This window comes from Drosophila bipectinata, chromosome 3L (genome assembly GCF_030179905.1).
Source record: "Drosophila bipectinata strain 14024-0381.07 chromosome 3L, DbipHiC1v2, whole genome shotgun sequence".
NCBI lineage: Eukaryota > Metazoa > Arthropoda > Insecta > Diptera > Drosophilidae > Drosophila > Drosophila bipectinata.
In genome coordinates, this window is record NC_091738.1 from 8,933,864 (window position 1) to 8,952,619 (window position 18,756).

The 18,756-nt window shown below is 42.1% G+C and overlaps 2 protein-coding genes across 5 annotated transcripts in view; both read left to right on the forward strand.

Annotated features, from left to right (window-relative positions):
* The window catches only part of Eip75B (Ecdysone-induced protein 75B), an 81,463-nt gene that overhangs the window by 47,475 nt on the left and 15,232 nt on the right, over positions 1-18,756 (forward strand). For 3 of the 4 annotated variants that reach the window (XM_043212114.2, XM_070280354.1, XM_070280353.1), the window contains exon 3: positions 18,325-18,469. In XM_043212114.2, the coding sequence (XP_043068049.1) occupies positions 18,325-18,469 (145 nt within the window). Of the gene's footprint in view, positions 1-16,632; positions 18,208-18,324; positions 18,470-18,756 lie in introns of those variants that run through there. The other variant, XM_070280352.1, reaches the window with a different exon arrangement.
* Positions 7,223-18,756, forward strand: part of Tsp74F (Tetraspanin 74F) — an 81,882-nt gene continuing 70,348 nt past the window's right edge. Inside the window, exon 1 of the mRNA XM_070280356.1 lies at positions 7,223-7,227. The gene's annotated coding sequence lies outside the window, so the exon portion shown is untranslated. The remainder of the gene's footprint in view (positions 7,228-18,756) is intronic.

Here is an 18,756-nt window from a genome sequence, read left to right on the forward strand (position 1 = left end):
CCCTTAATTGTACCCTTTCTTAGAGATGGCATGCCGACCAGGCTCTTGGCCTGATCGTGTCACGCTCTCATCTCTAGTAACCTTGGCAAAGTAGTTTGCCCTATTCCCTGAGTCCCGGGGCTTAATGTCTCAATGACGTCCTTGAATTGGGTTAACAGCCAGTCCGAGGATCGTTCTCCCTCTCGCTCTCTCTTGTCTGCCATCTCGCTTTCTTTGTCTGAGCCCTTTGTATGTATTTGTTTTTGCGTCTGCGCGTCTGAAATTTCAAACGTGATTTCTCCAAAAAAATTAAAAATTTTGCAAATTATCGGACCTCTTGATAAAAAAAAAAAAAGAAAAACTTGAATCTGCACGAGAAGAAGCAGAAGTTCATTGACTTTGGACCAGTTTTTGAATTCAGCTTTTCGGGTTTCTTGGAACTTTTGGTCTTTTGTGTTGGATTTTGTGCTAATTTATATGTTTATTATGTGAATGCAAATATATGTTTAACCGACTAGGTAGGCCTACAAATCGTATATCTTCGCGGTCTTTTTTTTTTTTGAAGTTCAAGGTTATAGACTATAGACCTCTCCCTCGCACCCGGCTAAAACCAGTCCTCAGCTCACGCACTTTTTTTCTCCCCGCCATCTCTTTTCCTCTAGGAAGCAAGTTTTGCTCACTCTGACAACATTGCTCATACGCCGCGTGGTACGCTGATATTTCCGCCCTGGCTGCCTACCTGATCTCCTACGATCCGCTCCACGGACCTTCGTCTTGTCTATTGACCTCTATTTCAGCGACAGATTCTTGTGTATTTTTTTTTTTAAATAATACGCCGATTTTTTAGCTGACGAATGACTTCATTCCCAGCCAACAAACTGACTCATTCGGACACTTGGCAACTGGAGACTCTATTTGGAACTCGTTTTGGCCATTGGCTGGTCGGGTTTGCTGTCTTTTATTGTTTTAGAGCCGCCTTAAGGGTTCTTCAGGTTGATTAATTATTCCGGAAAAGGTTTCTGAACAAGCTAGGGGTCTACTTGGTAATTTTAAACTAAGTTCCTAATGATGAGTCATCTATCCATCTCTATCCTTCACACATTGGTTGCCTGTTGCCTGTTGCCTTAATGACCCAATTCCCGATATTGTAACCAAAAAAAAAAAAATTATAGACAGGGCAGGTGATAGGATGGACAACAACGAAGGAGCGTGTGAAGAGGAGACCCCAAAAATATAGTCAAATAGATGGAGAGGAGAAGACCCCAGGAATCTCTCTCTTAAAAGTGTTATTTAACGCATTTGTTATTCTTTTCACATTATTTAGCATATTTATTTATTTATTTACGCACACACCTACATAACTGAATTGCTGTTGCCTTCTTTTTCTTTTTTTTTTTGGTTTCTTTCTTCTGGTGCTTCTGCTTCTGGCCCCCACACACTCCATTCTCCCCCCACATTTCGCTTCGGCGGTTGTTGTTTATGCTTCGTGTAGTTTTTCGTATTTAGTGCGAGAGCGTGTATCTGTGTGAGGGCTGGCGGTGCAGTGGTGTGTGTGTGCAGCAAAAGTGAATGAACTCGTTCAATGTCAAACCAGCAGCACCAAAGAGCGGGGCTCAGAGAGAGAGAGAGCTAGAGAGAGTGCGTGTAAGAGAGTTGTGAGAGCAAGGAAAAGAGAAAGAAAAGTACTTTCTTTGATCTGAGACCCATGGGCCGAGTAAATATTTATTTTCTAATCTAAAAATACATATGTATGTATGTATGTAGATTCCCTCCCAAAATCTTTAGACCCTAACCTGCATCAATCGCCCGAAATGCAGGCCATAAAACCAAAGAAAGTAAAGATAAACAAGAAAAAATTTCTAAATTAAATTCGAAACCTAGTATCTCAAAAAATAGAATAAATACTCAAGATTTTTATCAAAAAAATACCCAAATTCCTTATTTCCACTTTGAATTGGAAAATCAAAGGAAAAACCATTCAGAGAGAGAGAGAGAGAGAGAGCGCAAACTAATGTTGTGCTAGGACACACGTACTACACACACACACACCCACACAGCGACAGGGGAAAGGTTATTGCTCTGAAATGCACTTGAACGACTGACTGCAGCGTTGCATGAAATTGTGTGTGTGTGTGTGTGCGAGCGAGCACGAGGTGTGGCAGAGGGGTGAGAATAGATAGTGCCACACAACTAGGGGGTGGGGGGCAGCAACTGTGGCTCTGCCTCGAAGGGGTGGGCGACTCAATTCGACTCGTATTTAGGTTGCCAGAGCTGCGACTGGGCATTTTATGTGTATCTCATGGGGAAAAGTCTAGAAAATGGATTTCTAATTGGAGGTCTCACGAAGAAAGACTCTTAAATACTATAGAATTTTTGTTTGTTAATATTTATATTGTTAATATAATATTGGTAAAAATATTTGCAAATATTGCTACGCATCGCTGATGACGTTTTTTGCCCACAAACAGTTCAATGCACTTTGTAATTTAGGTCAACAACCTCAGCCTATTTGGGTTACAGGCCACAACGAGCCAGAGCTCATTGATGAAGGCTTAACAATAAATATATATAGGGAACTTATTTAATAAAAGTGTGTCAAACGATTAGGGATTAGGGACGAGTCAAGGGATTGCCATAAATCTCAAGAGCTAAGTCACCTAACTCAATATATTTTTTAAAAATTGCTTATTCTTTTTAGATATTTTTTTAAAATTTTTCAAGTTTTAAAATATAGAGTTTTTATTTTAAAATCTATTTTTAAATTAAACACTCAGCTTGCTTTTCTACAAAGACTTTGTGGCGCCATCTGGCGGTAGGTAGCCTTTGCTTGATCGAGTGCCTTACCAAAGCAAAAGCGCAAAAGTATGCAACGAAAAATATCTGAGACTTATAGCAAAGAGCTTTTGAAGGGTAATACGTGTTTTTAAGAAAAGCTTAAATAAATAAAGATATAAATAATATTAAAGAACTAAATTATCAAAATGAATTAAAAAATATAGGAAACTTTCTAAAAAAAATAAAATATTAATGAAAAATCTTAATCTTTAAAAATTAGGCAACTATTTTTTAATTTTTAACTAAAAAAAATCAAATAATTTTTAAGGCAAAGAACATAAACACACCCAAAAAGCTCTTAAAAAATGCTCATAAATATTGAAATGTCTGAAAATAATATCCTCTCTGCCTATCCAAGGCCACCTCGAATGGCTTTATTTTTTGTCCAAAAAACTTGAAAAAATGACTAATTAGTACTAAAATAAAAAATAAAAAAAAAATCCGATTAAAATAGCGAGCAAATTAATGACGTTGGCACGCCCACAGGGGCGGCCTTAGCAGTTTTTTTTGTTTTGGAGGCTTATCTAAAGAGAACGTGCAACTGCAACACAAACAGCAGCAGCTGCAACTGCAACTACAAATGGCATTATTTTTTTTTTTTTGCAGCAAGGCATTTTACGAGCGATAGTAAATTTTTTGTTTGTTTCTGTGGTTGAGTAGCTCAGCAAACACACACACACACACAAATGGAGGGTAGTTGGGTGGTTTGGTTGGGTGGGTGGTTGTACCTGAACCCACCCCCTAGGGGGTGGCACTTTTGCTGACCCAGTTAAGAGTCATTCGCCCGGGCTCTGGGGGCCACGTGCCGTTTTTCTGACTCTTGGCTGGAAGGAGACTTTGCTTTCATTCGAGGTTACTTACCCCTTTCCGCGGGGGTGGTCTGGGGGTGTGGGTGGCTTAAGGGTGGTAGGGGGTTGTTTCACTTTTCCAACCCAGCTGCCAAAATATGTTGTTTGTTTAGACGGGGCCAGTTGTGGGGGAGCGAAAAAGGGTTCAAGGGTTGTCTTGTTTTATGACTAATTGAAAGAATATTTAGGCCCTAAAAGTTTTAAGATTTAAATATTTCCCAAATCTGAATTTTAAATCGAAAAACCTCCTCAGTTATATAATCATTTTCTGTCTATTTCTCTTCCTTTCAACATGTTGCACGTGTTCGTGCTTTCTCTTTCTCTGCTGCTATCTAGCTGGAAAATTCCCACTTTGTTGGCAAATATTCTAGAACACTCGCAACGTCAACGAACTTGCCACAAACCCAGCCAGTTTCTGCAATGAAAGTACCGCAAGAGAGAGAGAGAAAGAGAGGCAAGAGAGAGGCAGAAGAGTGGGGGATAGTTGCAGTTGCAAAGTGCATTGACTCTGCTTTCTTTGCAACGTTTGACGTCAGTCCCCGGGTTGAATGCACTTTGCTGGGGAAAGACCCGAGTTGGCAGCCAAGACACGAACCGAGGGATCACATGTTGCAAGTAGATGTTGCCCAGCACACCAGTGGCAGCAACATCTACAGTAGCTCTAGCTCTAGCTCTAGCTCTAGGGTTCAATGCTCCAAAGTGCTGGTTAGCTGTTGCTGCACCTTGGCTATAATTGTCTTATGTCATAAGTCAAAAAAAAAAAACCTATCTGACATTTTGCCGTTGACAGTTTTATGCTGCCAGCTGTTGGCAACTGTTTGTGGCAACTACCACACTGTCTTTGCCTTGACTTGGCCAATAATTAAGAGCGAATTATTTATGTAGTATATTGGGCAGGATTGTGGGAATGGCATCACGACTTCTTAATTGTTCTCCTCCTCCAATTAATTCAAAAAGGGAATTGAAGATTGGTAGCACCAGTTAATTATTGAACTTTTAACCAAAAAAGTGAGGGCCTTAAACAGTTTGATATTTAATTTTTAGGTTAGGTCCCCCAGTATGAGCTTTAAGATGATTTCTTCAAAGCGGACATTTATCCCTCAACACAGCCCTTCAATTATCCCTTTGAAAACAAAACGAGAGCCCTTCCTCCTCCTTACTTGGCTAATTGATTTATGTGAGCCCAGAGGCATTCGAGCCGTGCGATAAGCCACACGAAACATGGCCCAAAGCTGGAAAGCCACAATGCACGCGAGGCTACGACTTGGTAGCCCAAAATCCCAAAAAAAACCTTGCAACTGGCCGACAGGCATTTAGCTTTTAACTGATTTCGTTTCAGCTGGTTTTTTATTTCTCGGCACTAACCTCCGACAAGCCACCAGACATTGGGGCCCAACTCGGCCCAACTATCCTTCTGGCTACTGGCCGGTTAACGGTTACTGGCCGCGGTCAAAGACCGCTTAAACTACTGCCTTGTGGCGGAGTAGTAGCGCAGCTGCTGGATTGCTTCCCACTCTCTTGGCTTCTCGGTCGTTTTGGCCAGGTTTTGATAGCAATGGTCATGCCACGCACGTTTCACCGTTTGCTGTGAGTTGCCAGGCAGCCTAGAGCCCAAAGGCAGGGGGTCTGAGGGGCAGGAAAAGGTTTTCAAGCAAGAGAGTGGCTTAAAGAGCTTCTAGGATAGAAATATTTCTCTCAGTGTAATGGCATTCACTACCTTTAGCACTACCTCTTTCCCTCGAATTTCCTGTTAATGCCACAAGCCTTCTCTCCAAAACACGAATGAAAATTGTGCGTAAAGTGCGTGACTAAGCTTGGCTTGGCCAACACCCCTTTATCCCCTCCACCCCCTTCTCTGCTAGCTGAAAACCCTCTCAGGCGTTAAACAACGTTTTGTTTTGGCCACAAATCTCAGGCACTCAGGCACTCCATTTCGCTGCTGACTGCCGCATGTTGCATGATAATTATGCAACCCGGCAATGCTGTAGGCCCAAAAACATCAGCAACGTATGCCCCGCCTCCTTGATACTCCCATGCCTTTGGTAGTCATTGCACGCGCTTTCGTTGCATGCGTACCTCCCCTCCTCCTCCTGTTCCTACCCCGTGCCCCTGTTGGGGGCATGCCAAATGGCACTAACTCATTTCCGTCACAAATTCTATGAATGCGTAGTGCCACTATTTTTATGGCAATTAATGTGGAACAGGCTGGCTCGGCCTGGCCTGGCCTGGTCAACGTTGCGTATGAGTAATATAATATTTGTCTGCCCTGTATAGGATTTTCGTTCTCTAGGATTGGTCATGAGGCATGCATAGTTTGGGGCGTGGCAGTCCTCAAAGTTGTGGAAATGTTTGTGTGGACAACAGTGCGTATGAGTAATGTGGGGGGTTACTGGGGGTAGTGGGCTATAAAATGGAAATGTAAGGAAGGAATAATACTAATAGGTCCATAAGAAGTGAAAAAAAGTCTCTAAAATTATTATTATTGTTTGGAAATCTTTTTTGTCCAAAAACCCACAGGGCGTATGAGTAATGTAGAGAGTTAATTGAGATATGGCGTTATAAAATGGTAGTATTGGATGAAAATGGTGTAAAAGAGCTATAAGAAGTTATAAGAAGGCCTCTAAAATCAAATATTTTTCAAGAGGAATTATTTAAAAAAAAATATAGATAACAGGGCGTATGATTAATGTAGAGAATTATTACAGGTAGTTGGCTAATAATTACATAATTATAAGACTAGAATGAAAAGGACTAAAAGAAGTTATATATAAGCCTCTAAGATAGTTAATAATATTTTTTTAAGTAGAAAAACCAACTATGCGTATGAGTAATATTATAAAAAAAATTTTCCAAGCCTCAATTTTCCCAAGCTTTCCCATGGTCCCTACCTGTCATTATGTGATCTGAGAGATCTGTGAGATCTTAGAGATCTCTTCAATGACATTTGACTCTAATAGAGTGCTACTTTTTCCCGCCTCACCATAAATGGAGACCCTTAAGGCATGATCTGGAAGGAAAAAAACAACACCTTGCCTCATTTAATGGCGTCGTGCCGTGTCGTGTCGAATCGAATTGAATCGACTCGCCTTGCGACTGTCACTTAGTGGGTCGGTTAGTCAGTCAGGGCCTGTTGTCATAACCTCAAACATGCAACGACCAAAATGTCAAGCAGAGTGGATATATATATAATTTTTTTTGAAGTTTCAGTTTGTCTCGGCTATGGGCTATGGGGCTATAGGCCGAGAGAATAAGATTAAGCTGCTCGTAATTTATGTTGACTTCAAAACCAAACAAACAAAAAAAAAGAATAAAAATCGAATGTAAGACTATTTGAAATAGATTTTTTTCGGTTCTCCGCTTTGTGCGAAACTCGTTCGGCAGCCTTCAGAAATCCGCAGCACGTACCTTGTTAGCCCGGCCGTACAATCACCTCCAACAGAGTTGTCCAATTCAGCCTCCTCCATGGAAAAAAAAACGTGACTCGATGGCGGCGGCGAACCCAAGTCAAGTAGATGGAATTGCATTTAATGGGCTTGAGGCCTAAGCGCCTAAACCAAAAACCAAACCGAAAGCAATTCTATTCGAGCATTAAGATCTCGTTGTTCTCCACTCTACTCTATTTTTTTTCTTTTTTTTTACAATTCAAATTTGCAATTGATTTTGTTGTTGAGATCGGTTTTGGTAGCTACTCTGGGTTACGTTTGATATTTGAATATCCGAGGCACTCCGACACCAATCCATAGCCATTAAGATCCAACAAAATTTGTATTTTTCGTCAACAAATTGAAAAATCAAGCTTCGTTTTTCAAGTGGGTGACAGATGCAACGAGTCATTCAACTTGAAAATAATTAATTCATTGAAATCGATAGAGATATAGATAGTAGAGTTAATATTAAGACCTAAAATATCCCTAAGATTGTCTGCTAACCCATTTTTTTTCTTTAGGGCTCCTAAAATAAAATAGTCTACGAGTACTACGAGTTCCAAGGGGTACAAATCGTTTTTCAAAAGCTTCGAAATTCATGTTTCCGTCAGTGAACTGTCAGAATTTAGAAAAAAAATTAAAAAAACGACGCGACGTTGTCAAGAATTCGGTTGAGAGGCGCGAGGACTATTTTTAATTGCTTTTAATTAACAGAACCTACAAAATCTTAAGTGACAAGCATAATAATTCTCGTTGGCCGAGTGTGTGTGAGTGTGTGTGTGTGTCATTAATGCAATTATTTCGACAGCAGAAATGTGCCATCGACTTGCAAATTTTTGCAAAAAGGAGCTCCCCAGCAAGACATTTCGGCAAGAAGGCATTTTAGAGCTTCTAGAGTCTCGATGTTGTGGGTCACACGGCCGACGTAGATAAGAATACAAGCTGCCAAGTAAAAGGCAAAAAAAAAAAATTAAACTACTAAAAGAAAAAGAAAAGAAAAATCTAAAAGAGAGAGAGATAGACGAATGCAAAATATGCCGCTATACCCCCAAGTGCAATGAACTTCGGGTGGGCGCCGTTGAAAAGCCAGCGGAAAACTCTGCTCAGAAACGACGACAAAACAGCAGCGACTACGATGGAAAACACGACTACGATGACGACAAAGAAAAAGCAAAGCAAGCCCAAAAGCAAAGCAAAGCAAAAGCACAAAAAAAGCAAAGCGAAGTCAAGCAAGTTCTAGTTGAGGCAGTCCGTCGCATTCAGGGGAGAAGGAGAGGTGGGCCCACTGAGGAGAATTCTCGGGTCTTGGGGCCCAGACCAGAACAGAACTGAACAGAACAGACCACAGCAGAGCAGAGCAGAGCATGCATGTCATTATAGAAGTCTAGAAATATCATTTAAACACTGGAAAAAATTGAGAGAGGGTTTTAAAGAAAGAGGTTTTAGAGGAAGTATTAAGAAAAGTAGATATTGATATTTAGACTTTAGGAAATAAATATTTGAAAGACTTTTGAAACTGATAGAAATTATAGATGATAGATATACATATATATTTAAGATAGTAAAAATATTAAAGATATTGACGATATTAAAGATAGTAAAAATATTAAAAATATTAAAAATATTAAAAATATTAAAAATATTAAAAATATTAAAAATATTAAAGATATTGTAGATATTAAACATATTGTAGATATTAATCATATTGTAGATATTGTAGATATTATAGGTATTGTAGGTATTATAGATAGTATAAATATTATAGATGTTATAGGTATTATAGATATTATATTATAGATACTATAGATCTTATAGATATTGTAGATATTATAGATACTATAGATATCTTATAGATCTTATAGATCTTACAGATCTTATAGATATTGTAGATATTTTAAATACTAGATACTGCAGAGATAAGATAATCCATCTATATCTATAGTAGTAATTATAGTATTTATAGATCAAGTATTTTTTTAATTCTCCTAAAATATCTTAAAATAATACCAAACCTTTAAAGTCTAGTCTTATTTTTAGACACCCCCCTATTTCTTTGTTTCTTGTGTGGAATACTATTTGTAAACTCACTGATTAGGCCTCAAGATTTACAGCTAATCTATATTTTAGAACTGTTCTAGGTAAAAGAGAGGAGGGAGGTGGGGGGGTGTGGCCGGCCTATCCTAATCCCCAAACTGCCAGCCCGTGCTCTCCACTCTATCCCCACTCTGCTGCTGGCTTTTGCGGTTGAGTTTATTGAACTCTCCGAATTGGGTTAGCGTAGGTTAGCTTAGGTTAGGTTAGTTACTTGCAGCGCTGCCTGCTGCCTGCCTGCCGCTTGCCGCCTGCTGCGTTTCTGTAGTGGTGTGTATCTGTGTGTGTGTGTGCTTGTTCTAAAATTGTGAAATGCGATAACGACGCTGACTAACACCGCCACACGGAGTTGTGTGCAGCAGTGAGTTTTGATTTGCTTTAATTGCCCAAGGAATCGGGTTTTGGGGAGCAAGGGATAGGGGGGACTTGGGCCTAGCAGGTGAAGTGGTATGCCACACAGTGGAGTTCCAGTGGCTTCTCACTTTTGATGGGGTTTTTTTGATAAGTACCACCAGGGTCTCTATATGATTGAGTGCCTCCAAATGGTGGAAATGGTTTGAGATGGTGCGGATAAGATTGCCGGGCCTGGTTAATTGGGGTCTGTGTGTATGGTTTCTCCCCCTTTATGTTTTTGTTGAAGTGATCTTAACTGGGGCTGGCTTTAGCCCACTTATAACCAATTCTATAAAGCCAAGTTCTGCCTTTAAAATTTATTAAAATATATCTTCTATTTTTTGTCTACTTTCAGGTATGTAATCTCCCACTTTCTGTGAAATGTTGTCCCTTTTTTTCGAGTCACCTGAGTAAGTCATTGGAATACTGAGCTTGCATAGAATGCATTCCTCAGATACCCCACCCACTCTACCCCCTCCACCCCCTCCCGTTCCTGAATGCAATTACCACGCAACGTCCAAACGAGCGACGAAAACAGACGAACGGACTCGACCGATTAGTGTTCTTTCAAGTGTGTGTATATATGTTTGTATCTGTGTGTTGCCAAGCGCCTAGCCTTCACACACTAGTATTAGTGAGCTGAGATGTGTGGTGTGTGGTTGTTGTTGCCATGCTCGTTGACTTCGCTGGCTGCAATTGCGTAGAGAGCTCTCCGCAGACACTCGAGGTTATTGAACGGCAGCGACCTCACTTTGCATGCCACACACTAGTACACATACATACATGCCACACACTATACACACACAGATATGATATTTAGATTGGTGGGCAATTTTCTTGCTACTTTTTGTTGGGAAACTGAAATTTATAAATTAATCAAATAAATTATTGCCATTCGGACAAGCACTGACAACAGCACTTCTGATAAACTCTCGAAAACTATTCAAAATTTTTAAATAAAAAAACTTCCAAGTAATAACTCGAAATAATCAAAACCAGGTTAGCCATTAATTTCATATAATTTGATCGAATACCGAAATATCGGCGATAAATATCAAATCTTGATAGGTGGCTTGTGGTGTCTTGCTGAAATTACTATATTCCCGATATTGCCTAGAACTATGAACTCAATATTTCAATTATAGACTGTATAATCAAGGCGGGACACGCCCACTTCCTGCCTAGAGTCTTTTGTAGTTTTTGTTTGTGGCATATATGACTCAATATTGAAAATAATTTGCAATGACTTTTGTCATAAATTGTTCAAAAGCTGTTGCAAAATACGAATAGAAGCTGCAGCTGTGCAGTTATGCACTGAGAGAAATTGTTACTTAAGGTCTTAAAAGAATTTAATATTTTTAAAATAGAATATTATTAGAATATTCAAGAATATATATCAAAATATTTCTATACGAATATTGAAAGAATTTTAGGAGAAAAGCCTATCAATTAAATTTGAAAATTTTGAATTATGGCGACCACTCATACGAGTGAGATGGCGATAGAGATCTCTATGCGTTTCAAAAATTAAATCACATTCGAACTCGAACTGGAGCTGGGGCCTGGTTTTTGATCATTTTTGGAAGTCTCTTTGGGTCTCTGGCTTTGGTGAGTCATTAAAAGAGCCGCCGCCAACAGCCAACAGCATTGAAGAATTTATTCGACAGCCAGGGCGGCCAAAAAAGGCAAAAACAATGATTGAAATTACATTAATGGCCTCTCCCCCTCTCTTAAGCCTGAGTGGGAGTGGATCGGGGAGAGCAAGAGAGAGAGAGCAAGATGGTAGAAGCCCCGTTCAGAGTTCACTGCACTTTGGTCAGCTTGAGGCCGTCATCACCTGCCTCTATCGCTCTCTCGCTCTTATAGCCCGGCTCTGTGGCAACGACCTGCGCAGAACTGCAGTTAGATTTTGCCACTGTTGTTGTTGTTGCATTTGCACGCAAAAGACCTTGCCTCTCTCTTTTTTTTTCTTAAAATTTGTTTTTTTTTTTTCTCAAACGAGTTTCTGTCTCATTCTCATATCTTCTATATCATTTTTTTCTTCAAGTGTGTGTGGTGGCATAGTGTGTTTGGTCAACTGTTTTAATATTTGCGGCAATGGCTTGGCTCTCGGCTTGTTTTGGATTAGATTTTGGTTGTTTGTATGATTATAATGCCAGATAATTGTCAACAAAAAAAACAACAAGGCTTCTCTTGCGTCAAACTATAGTGCTGACAAAATTGGGTAATGATGGGACTTAGTTGAGGTACATTTAAATTCAATTAGGCCACAAAATACTCAGCTATTTACTTATAATTCCCCTGCTAATCATTGTCTTTTGGGTATGATGGATTATTAAGATAGTCAGTCTATAGAAAGCTCTATCGAAAGCTCTATCTATTGCTAAATAATAGCCAAGAGTTCATTGAACTTTGTCGCACTTCTTCCCGCCAATTCTCAAAGTGACGCACGACTAACAAGTACCCATAGAGTACAGACCTCATATTCGTGGATATAAATATTCAGATAAAAATATGAAACAAAACCAAAAATATAGAACGCTCGATGCTTGAAAGACAAAGACAGAGTACTGCATCCTTTGCTCTCTCTTTCCCCCATTTATCCTTCAACTTTGGCCAGCTGCGGTCATTGCTCTAGCTCTGGAATCCCAAAATCCAGAGACCCCCAGAGCTGGCCGAGTCACATGGAGAAAAGGCCCATGGCCCATGCCATGAAGGGCGAGAGTGGGGAAACACTTTCGTTGCACCCGGAGCGTAACCCCTAAAAAAACACATTTTCGTGTGTTTCTCCAACAATCAACCCCCGAACCCGTGCATCCGGTTTGCTTCCCCGGAAAGTTCAATGCACGGAAAGTGGGTCAAAGCAAAACACCACCCACAACCAACCCACCCAACCAAAAATTCCCAAGGAGAAAAGTGAAATGTGGAATGGGTGATGGGGTGGTTGGGTAGCTAAGGGGGTGGTCTGTCGTCTGACAGGGCACAGGTGTCTTCTTCCATTCCCTGGCATTTTCCATTTTCCGCTTTTCCCCAGCTGAGAGAGAAGTGTGTGCGCCAATTTCTCGCCCCCGAGTTCTCCTCGATTCTCGGTTCTTGGGTTCATTGGCCTGGTTAGAGGACAGAGCTCCAGTTGTTGTCCAGGAGGAGGAGGCCTCCATGTTGCAACGAAAGTGTTTGAGTGGCACAACTAATCACTGCCGAGTACAAGCTTACCTTTGAGGTAAAATAGAGTCCTTTGAGGCATATTTTTTAATCAGTTATCAAAGAAGAGAATAATTATTAATATTTTATTTTTTTATTACACCTGCACTTCCGCATCACCTGGCCATTTTCACCAATTAAGTCACCCATGCATTTCCTTCCTGAGGTCACTTCCTCTGTGGAGCATTCTCCAAGCTATCCACAAATAGAACTTATGCAAAAAATACTACAAAAAAATAAGAATAAGATTTTTTTTTGCTGAGCTCCATGTTGGGAGCACATAGGCTCTCTCGCTCTCGCTCAGCCATCTCTCTCTCTCTCTCGCTGGCGTGCTGATACCATTTTCTTTAAGGTTATTGCAGTGCAATGTCCCCAATTGTCGGTCGCCTTGGTGTGTTTTTGTTGTTGCCTTTTTCGGGAGCTCAGATGCTGTCGCAATGTCCCTTGCACTCGTTCGCACTCTTTCTCCTGCTATATCTCTTTCTCTGTCGTTGGAAGTTGCCCTTCGCCAGGCCAAGAAATGTGAAAGGTATTTCCGTTTTATGGCCAAGAGAGTTCATCAATATTGGTTTATTTCTGATAATTTGTGGTTTTTGTGGTTAGTCAGGAATTAAAGATAATCTGTCTCAGTAATGTCATAATTTGAGGTGATTAGTGAACTCTGACCCTTAGAGTTATTGGGAAATAATCGAACTAGAAAAATATAATTTGGTTCTAGAACTAACCAAATAATATCTTTCTGGGCTACCACCCCCAGTCTCCCCACCCCACCCTCTAAAAGCAAAAACAAACACAAAAGCAGGCAAAAGCAATCCACAACAACAACAACTATTGCAAGGCGACCATGAAGGCGGCGAGTTGAACGAACTGAGCAGAAAAGCAGCGCAGCAGCAGAGCCAACGACTGCAGAAGTGACGTCAATGAGCGCGAGGCCAAATGCTGAGAATGTGTGTGTGTAGAGTGTGTGTGTTGTGGGGGAGGATTGCAAGTGGGTGGGGTGGGGAGCGACTCCCTTTTGGCTACGTGCGGCTGACCTCGTCGTGTTGCTTTTACTACCAGAAAGAGAGGGTTAGAGAGAGAGAGGGAGGCAGAGGCAGTGGCAAGCGTATTATCCTTGGTGGCTGGGAACGTTGACCCCTGACCTGAATGGGTGGCCAGGCGCAGGTCGCACAGTTGTAATTCAAACATTATTTATTTACACACCATTTCACAAATTTTTCGGGCATCTAACTTGGTTTCTAAATGAAAAGTTAGATAAGAATAATTATAATTATAAGATACTCTCTAAAGTATCTGAAAGATACATACATACATACCTCCTCTGAATTATGGCCAATTGTCGTATTAACTTCAAGACAAGCTTGACGAATGAGCGTTGAATGAACTGTAAAGCGCCATAAAGTTCCGGATCGGATTTTGAAGTCTCCAAGTCTTCAAGCCCCCAAGTCCCCAGTCTTGGAGCCCAGGCACGTGCTAATTGCTGACGCACCGAATGGAGCTCCAAATTGGGGAAAAGAGGGAGTTCTGAAAGCCCAACAAACGATCGTCGTTATGACAGGAGATTAGGTATTGTTGGATTTTTTTTTTAAGAATATGTGGGGGCGGTGACGCAAAGAAAGAAAGAAGAATGGGTATTATAGAGTGGAGGAAGTATCTAGATTCTATTTCTAGATAAAGAGTATCCATGTTGGACCTGCTCACTAGCTTCTTCTTCTACTAAGGCGATCGATCGATCGATCGAATTGATGTCAAGTTCCGACAGCAGCCCCCAAAAAATAAGCAAACCCCAAACAAAACAAAGAACATAAAAGAACCGAGACCGAAACAGAACAGAAATCTTGGTCAAGCAGTTCAAGCAGCCGATCGTGCCAACAGGTAGGCGGTTTTTTGCAAAAAAAAAAAAAAATAAACAAAAAAAAGTCAAGAGAACCCAACGCCTCTGGCAGAGAATCATTCATGAAAGCCCCCCAAAAAGAAATTATTTAATAAACAAACAAAAACAGAATTATAAAAAAAATTACGTTGTCGATCAAAAGAAAGAGGTAGAAAAATCCCAGACCCCAAAAAGGGGGCCCCACAGACAGAGACAGACCGAGAGAGAGAGAGAAAGAGAGAGCGAGAACCGAGCTATTTGTATTTGAACGTAAAGAGCTCTCACTTTCTTTTGAAACTTGTTATTCGATTTGCCTGCAAGTCGAGCCAGAGTTCATTCACATTTGGCCACGCCAGCCAAAGAGCGCGAGAAAGAGAAATGGGTGGGGGGGGGGGGGAGTTGGGAATCCGGGAGTCAAGAGAGTCAGCGAACTGGAGTGAAATGGGACAGCTGTTCCCGAAAGTTCCGCCGCAGCATTGAAATGAGTGCAAATTGGTCTCTCTCTCTCTTTCTCAAACTCCCCCTAAACAGTGCAATGAACTTTGCTTTCAACTCGAGATTTTTTGAAACTTTCGGTATGGTTTGGAGCTTGGAAAATTTTGCAAAAAAAAAGAATTTGTGCAAATTTTTTAATTGGCAAAGATTTCCTTGAACGCATTTCGACAGCTGCCGCACCCCCGCCCAATACTTCGTTCTCCTTGTGCCCCCCACATCCCCCTCTTTAAAAGCCAAGCCCACCTGGGGTTTCTGTGTCGTTGACCGACCGCCACAGCTCCAAGAACAACAACAACAACAAAATGCAAGCGAATTTGCATGCAAAATGCATTGAGAGCAGGCTCTCTTTCAGTTTGGCTCTCTTTTTGGGGCTCCACAACTTCGTCGTCGTGTTTCGGTTCGGTTCGTCTCGGTTCAGTTCGGGTCTCTGTCTCTGTCTCTCTCTCTGTTGGCTGTTGGCTGGCAGCTCCACATTCGAAGGTGGCTGACCGAAATGTGGGTCACGACAATGGCGGGTTCGTTGAACTGAACCGTCGCTGCCTGCCATTGCTGGCGCTGCTGTCTCTGCTTGCGTCTCTGTTGACGTCGTTTTGGGGCCTTTTCGGTTACGTAGCCCAATGGGCCAGAGTGAGACGGGGCTAGAGGTGCACTATTTGGCCCAAAAAATGGCAATGATATTATTTAATAAATTTATTAAATCATCTAGTTGGTAGTTGCTAGTGGTGGGGTTGGGTTGGGGGAGTTCATTGAACTATATTTGGCCAATAAAAATGTTAGCATTTCTTTAATTAGTTGGGGAATTGTCTTTGCAATTGGGGTCATATTTGTTGGGGAACAGCTGTTTACTAATTAACTATTGTAATTTGAAATTCAAAAATAGGATTTATGTCAGACATTCCACTTATCTTTCCCCCCCATCCCTGGATGACCCCAAAAAACGTAAAGTATTCGGGAACATTGTTCCAGATCTCAGATCCTCTTAGGCCTGTCATACGTGTCGTAATCTCCACCTCCTCCAGCCCCCACACCTCCACCATATCAATTAATCTTATTTGTCACTCATTTATTAAAACACGAAGAAACACAAAAGCCCAGAATCGAATCGAATAGCCCCCGCCCCCACCCCCTTCTCTGTTTTGTTATCAAACAAAGCTGATCAGTCAGGTGGCAGTGGTGGCAGCTACCTGAACTACCTGGGCATAGGACTGGGGCTGAGAAATCAGCGTGTCGCGTGGGTGTTCCAAGAATTGTTTACCAGGCGCCCCCACTGCAGCAGCAGCAGCAGAAACTAACAATAGATGTTGCTGCTGTCGTCGACGCTTTGGAGTGAATGTCCTCAGTTGGCACACAAAAAAAACAAAAAACACAAAAGAGAGAGAGAGAGCTCAAGAGAGAGATCCAAAAGCCGAATGCTCCAACACTTCGGGTCGCAAGTTCGCTGGCTGGCTGGCTGTCGGTGGGGCCTGGCCTGTATGTCGCTGGCGGACGCTGCTTTCATTCGCAAATTGCTCGTCGTTGGCAGCGGTAGTGCTGAGCAAGAAAAGCGCGCGAAAAGCCAATAGAAAGAGATAGTTCAATCACTAAAGAAAGAGCAAGAGATAGAGAGCCAACAGCAACAAATGTTTTAATAGAAAATTAATAAAATAAATATCAATTATTTTTCGTTGGTGCCAGTGCAGTGAGATGATCAAAGTGAAGTGTGAAATGTTCCTTATTAGAAAATCGTAGAGCAACCAACAATCGAGAGTTCAAGTGTCATTCTGAAGCCAAAAAAGCCAATTCTCTAATAATTCTAACAAAAATGGTTTGTGCAATGCAAGAGGTTGCTACCCAGCAGCAGCAGCAGCAGCAACAACATCATCATCAGCAGTCGGTGCAGCAGCAGCAGCAACATGCCACCACAATAGTGCTGCTGACGGGCAACGGTGGCGGTAATCTGCCGTTGCATATTGTAGGTGCCCCGCAGCAGCAGCCCCTGCAGCAGCAACAACAGCCCCTGCAGCAGGCCAAGAGCCAACAGCTGAAGCAGCAACACTCGGCGTTGGTCAAGTTGTTGGAATCGGCGCCAATCAACAAGCAGCAGCCCCAACAGCAGCAGCAGACCCCCAAGCAACAAATTGTTTACCTGCAACACCAACAGCAACGCAAAAGACTGAAAAACGAAGCAGCAATCGTACAACAGCAACAGCAAACACCTGCAACATTAGTAAAGACAACAACCACCAACAACAACAACACCCAGACAACAACAAATAGTATTAGTCAGCAGCAGCAGCAGATTGTGTTGCTGCTACAAAAGCAACAACATCAGCAACAGCAACATCAGCATGCCCCAGTAGCTGCCACACCAAAGCCACGTGCCGCCGATCTGAGCGCCAAAAATGACAGCGAATCGGGCATCGATGAGGACTGCCCCAATAGCGATGAAGACTGCAATCCGGGGGCAACATCGTTGGAGGAGAGCAGCAGCTACGAGCAGTATCAGTGCCCTTGGAAGAAGATACGATATGCGCGGGAGCTGAAGCAGCGGGAGCTGGAACAGCAACAGACAACCATCCCCAGCACGCAGCAGCAGCAGCAGGAACAACAATTGGAGGCAAAGCCAGCTGCAACACCCACCAGCAACATCAAGCAGCTGCACTGTGATAGTCCCTTCTCGGCGCAGACCCACAAGGAAATCGCCAATCTCCTGCGACAGCAATCCCAGCAGCAGTTGCAACATCAGCAGCAGCAACAACAACAACAGCAGCAGCAGCAGCAACAGCGTCGGGATAGCTCTGATAGCAACTGCTCCCTGATGAGCAACTCGAGCAACTCCAGTGCGGGCAACAGCAACTGCTGCACCTGCAACAGTAGTCTTGGTGATGACCAGCAGCTGGACGAGATGGAGGAGGCCCAGGACTCGGGCTGTGATGATGAGCTGTGCGAGCAGCACCACCAGCGATTGGATAGTTCCCAGTTGAACTACCTGTGCCAGAAGTTCGATGAGGATCTGGACACGGCGCTGAGCAACAACAACAACACAACGGGGAGGAGTACACCAGCAGTAGCCACAGAAGATGCTGATGTAGGTCTTGGGGGGCAGAACTTCTAGCTTTAAACCCTTATATTAACTAATTAGTTTATATTTTATTAGTTAGTCTATAAATAGTTACTAATATTTTTAATTTTTATCTATTTTTAGGGCTTCTTCCGTCGCTCCATCCAGCAAAAGATCCAGTACCGGCCGTGCACCAAAAATCAGCAGTGCAGCATTCTGCGCATCAACCGGAATCGGTGTCAGTATTGCCGCCTGAAAAAGTGCATCGCCGTGGGGATGAGTCGCGATGGTGAGTAGTACTATTATTACACCTGTCCATTTTCATAGAAATTATGCAAAAAATTATCTAAAAGAGAGAGAGAGGGATTAGATTAGCTGCAAGATTAGACAGAGATATCATTAGAGCAACATACGACTGCTACACGAAGCTTTTGGCTCTTCGGCTTCGGTTCGGAGTTCAATGACCAGCCATGAACGAAATTTGTATCAGTGTGTGGGTGTCTAGTATGCTTGTATTGCAACATTTAGCTTGGCGCGATTTCACGGCAAAGTAAAAGTTGTAGAGCACACACACAC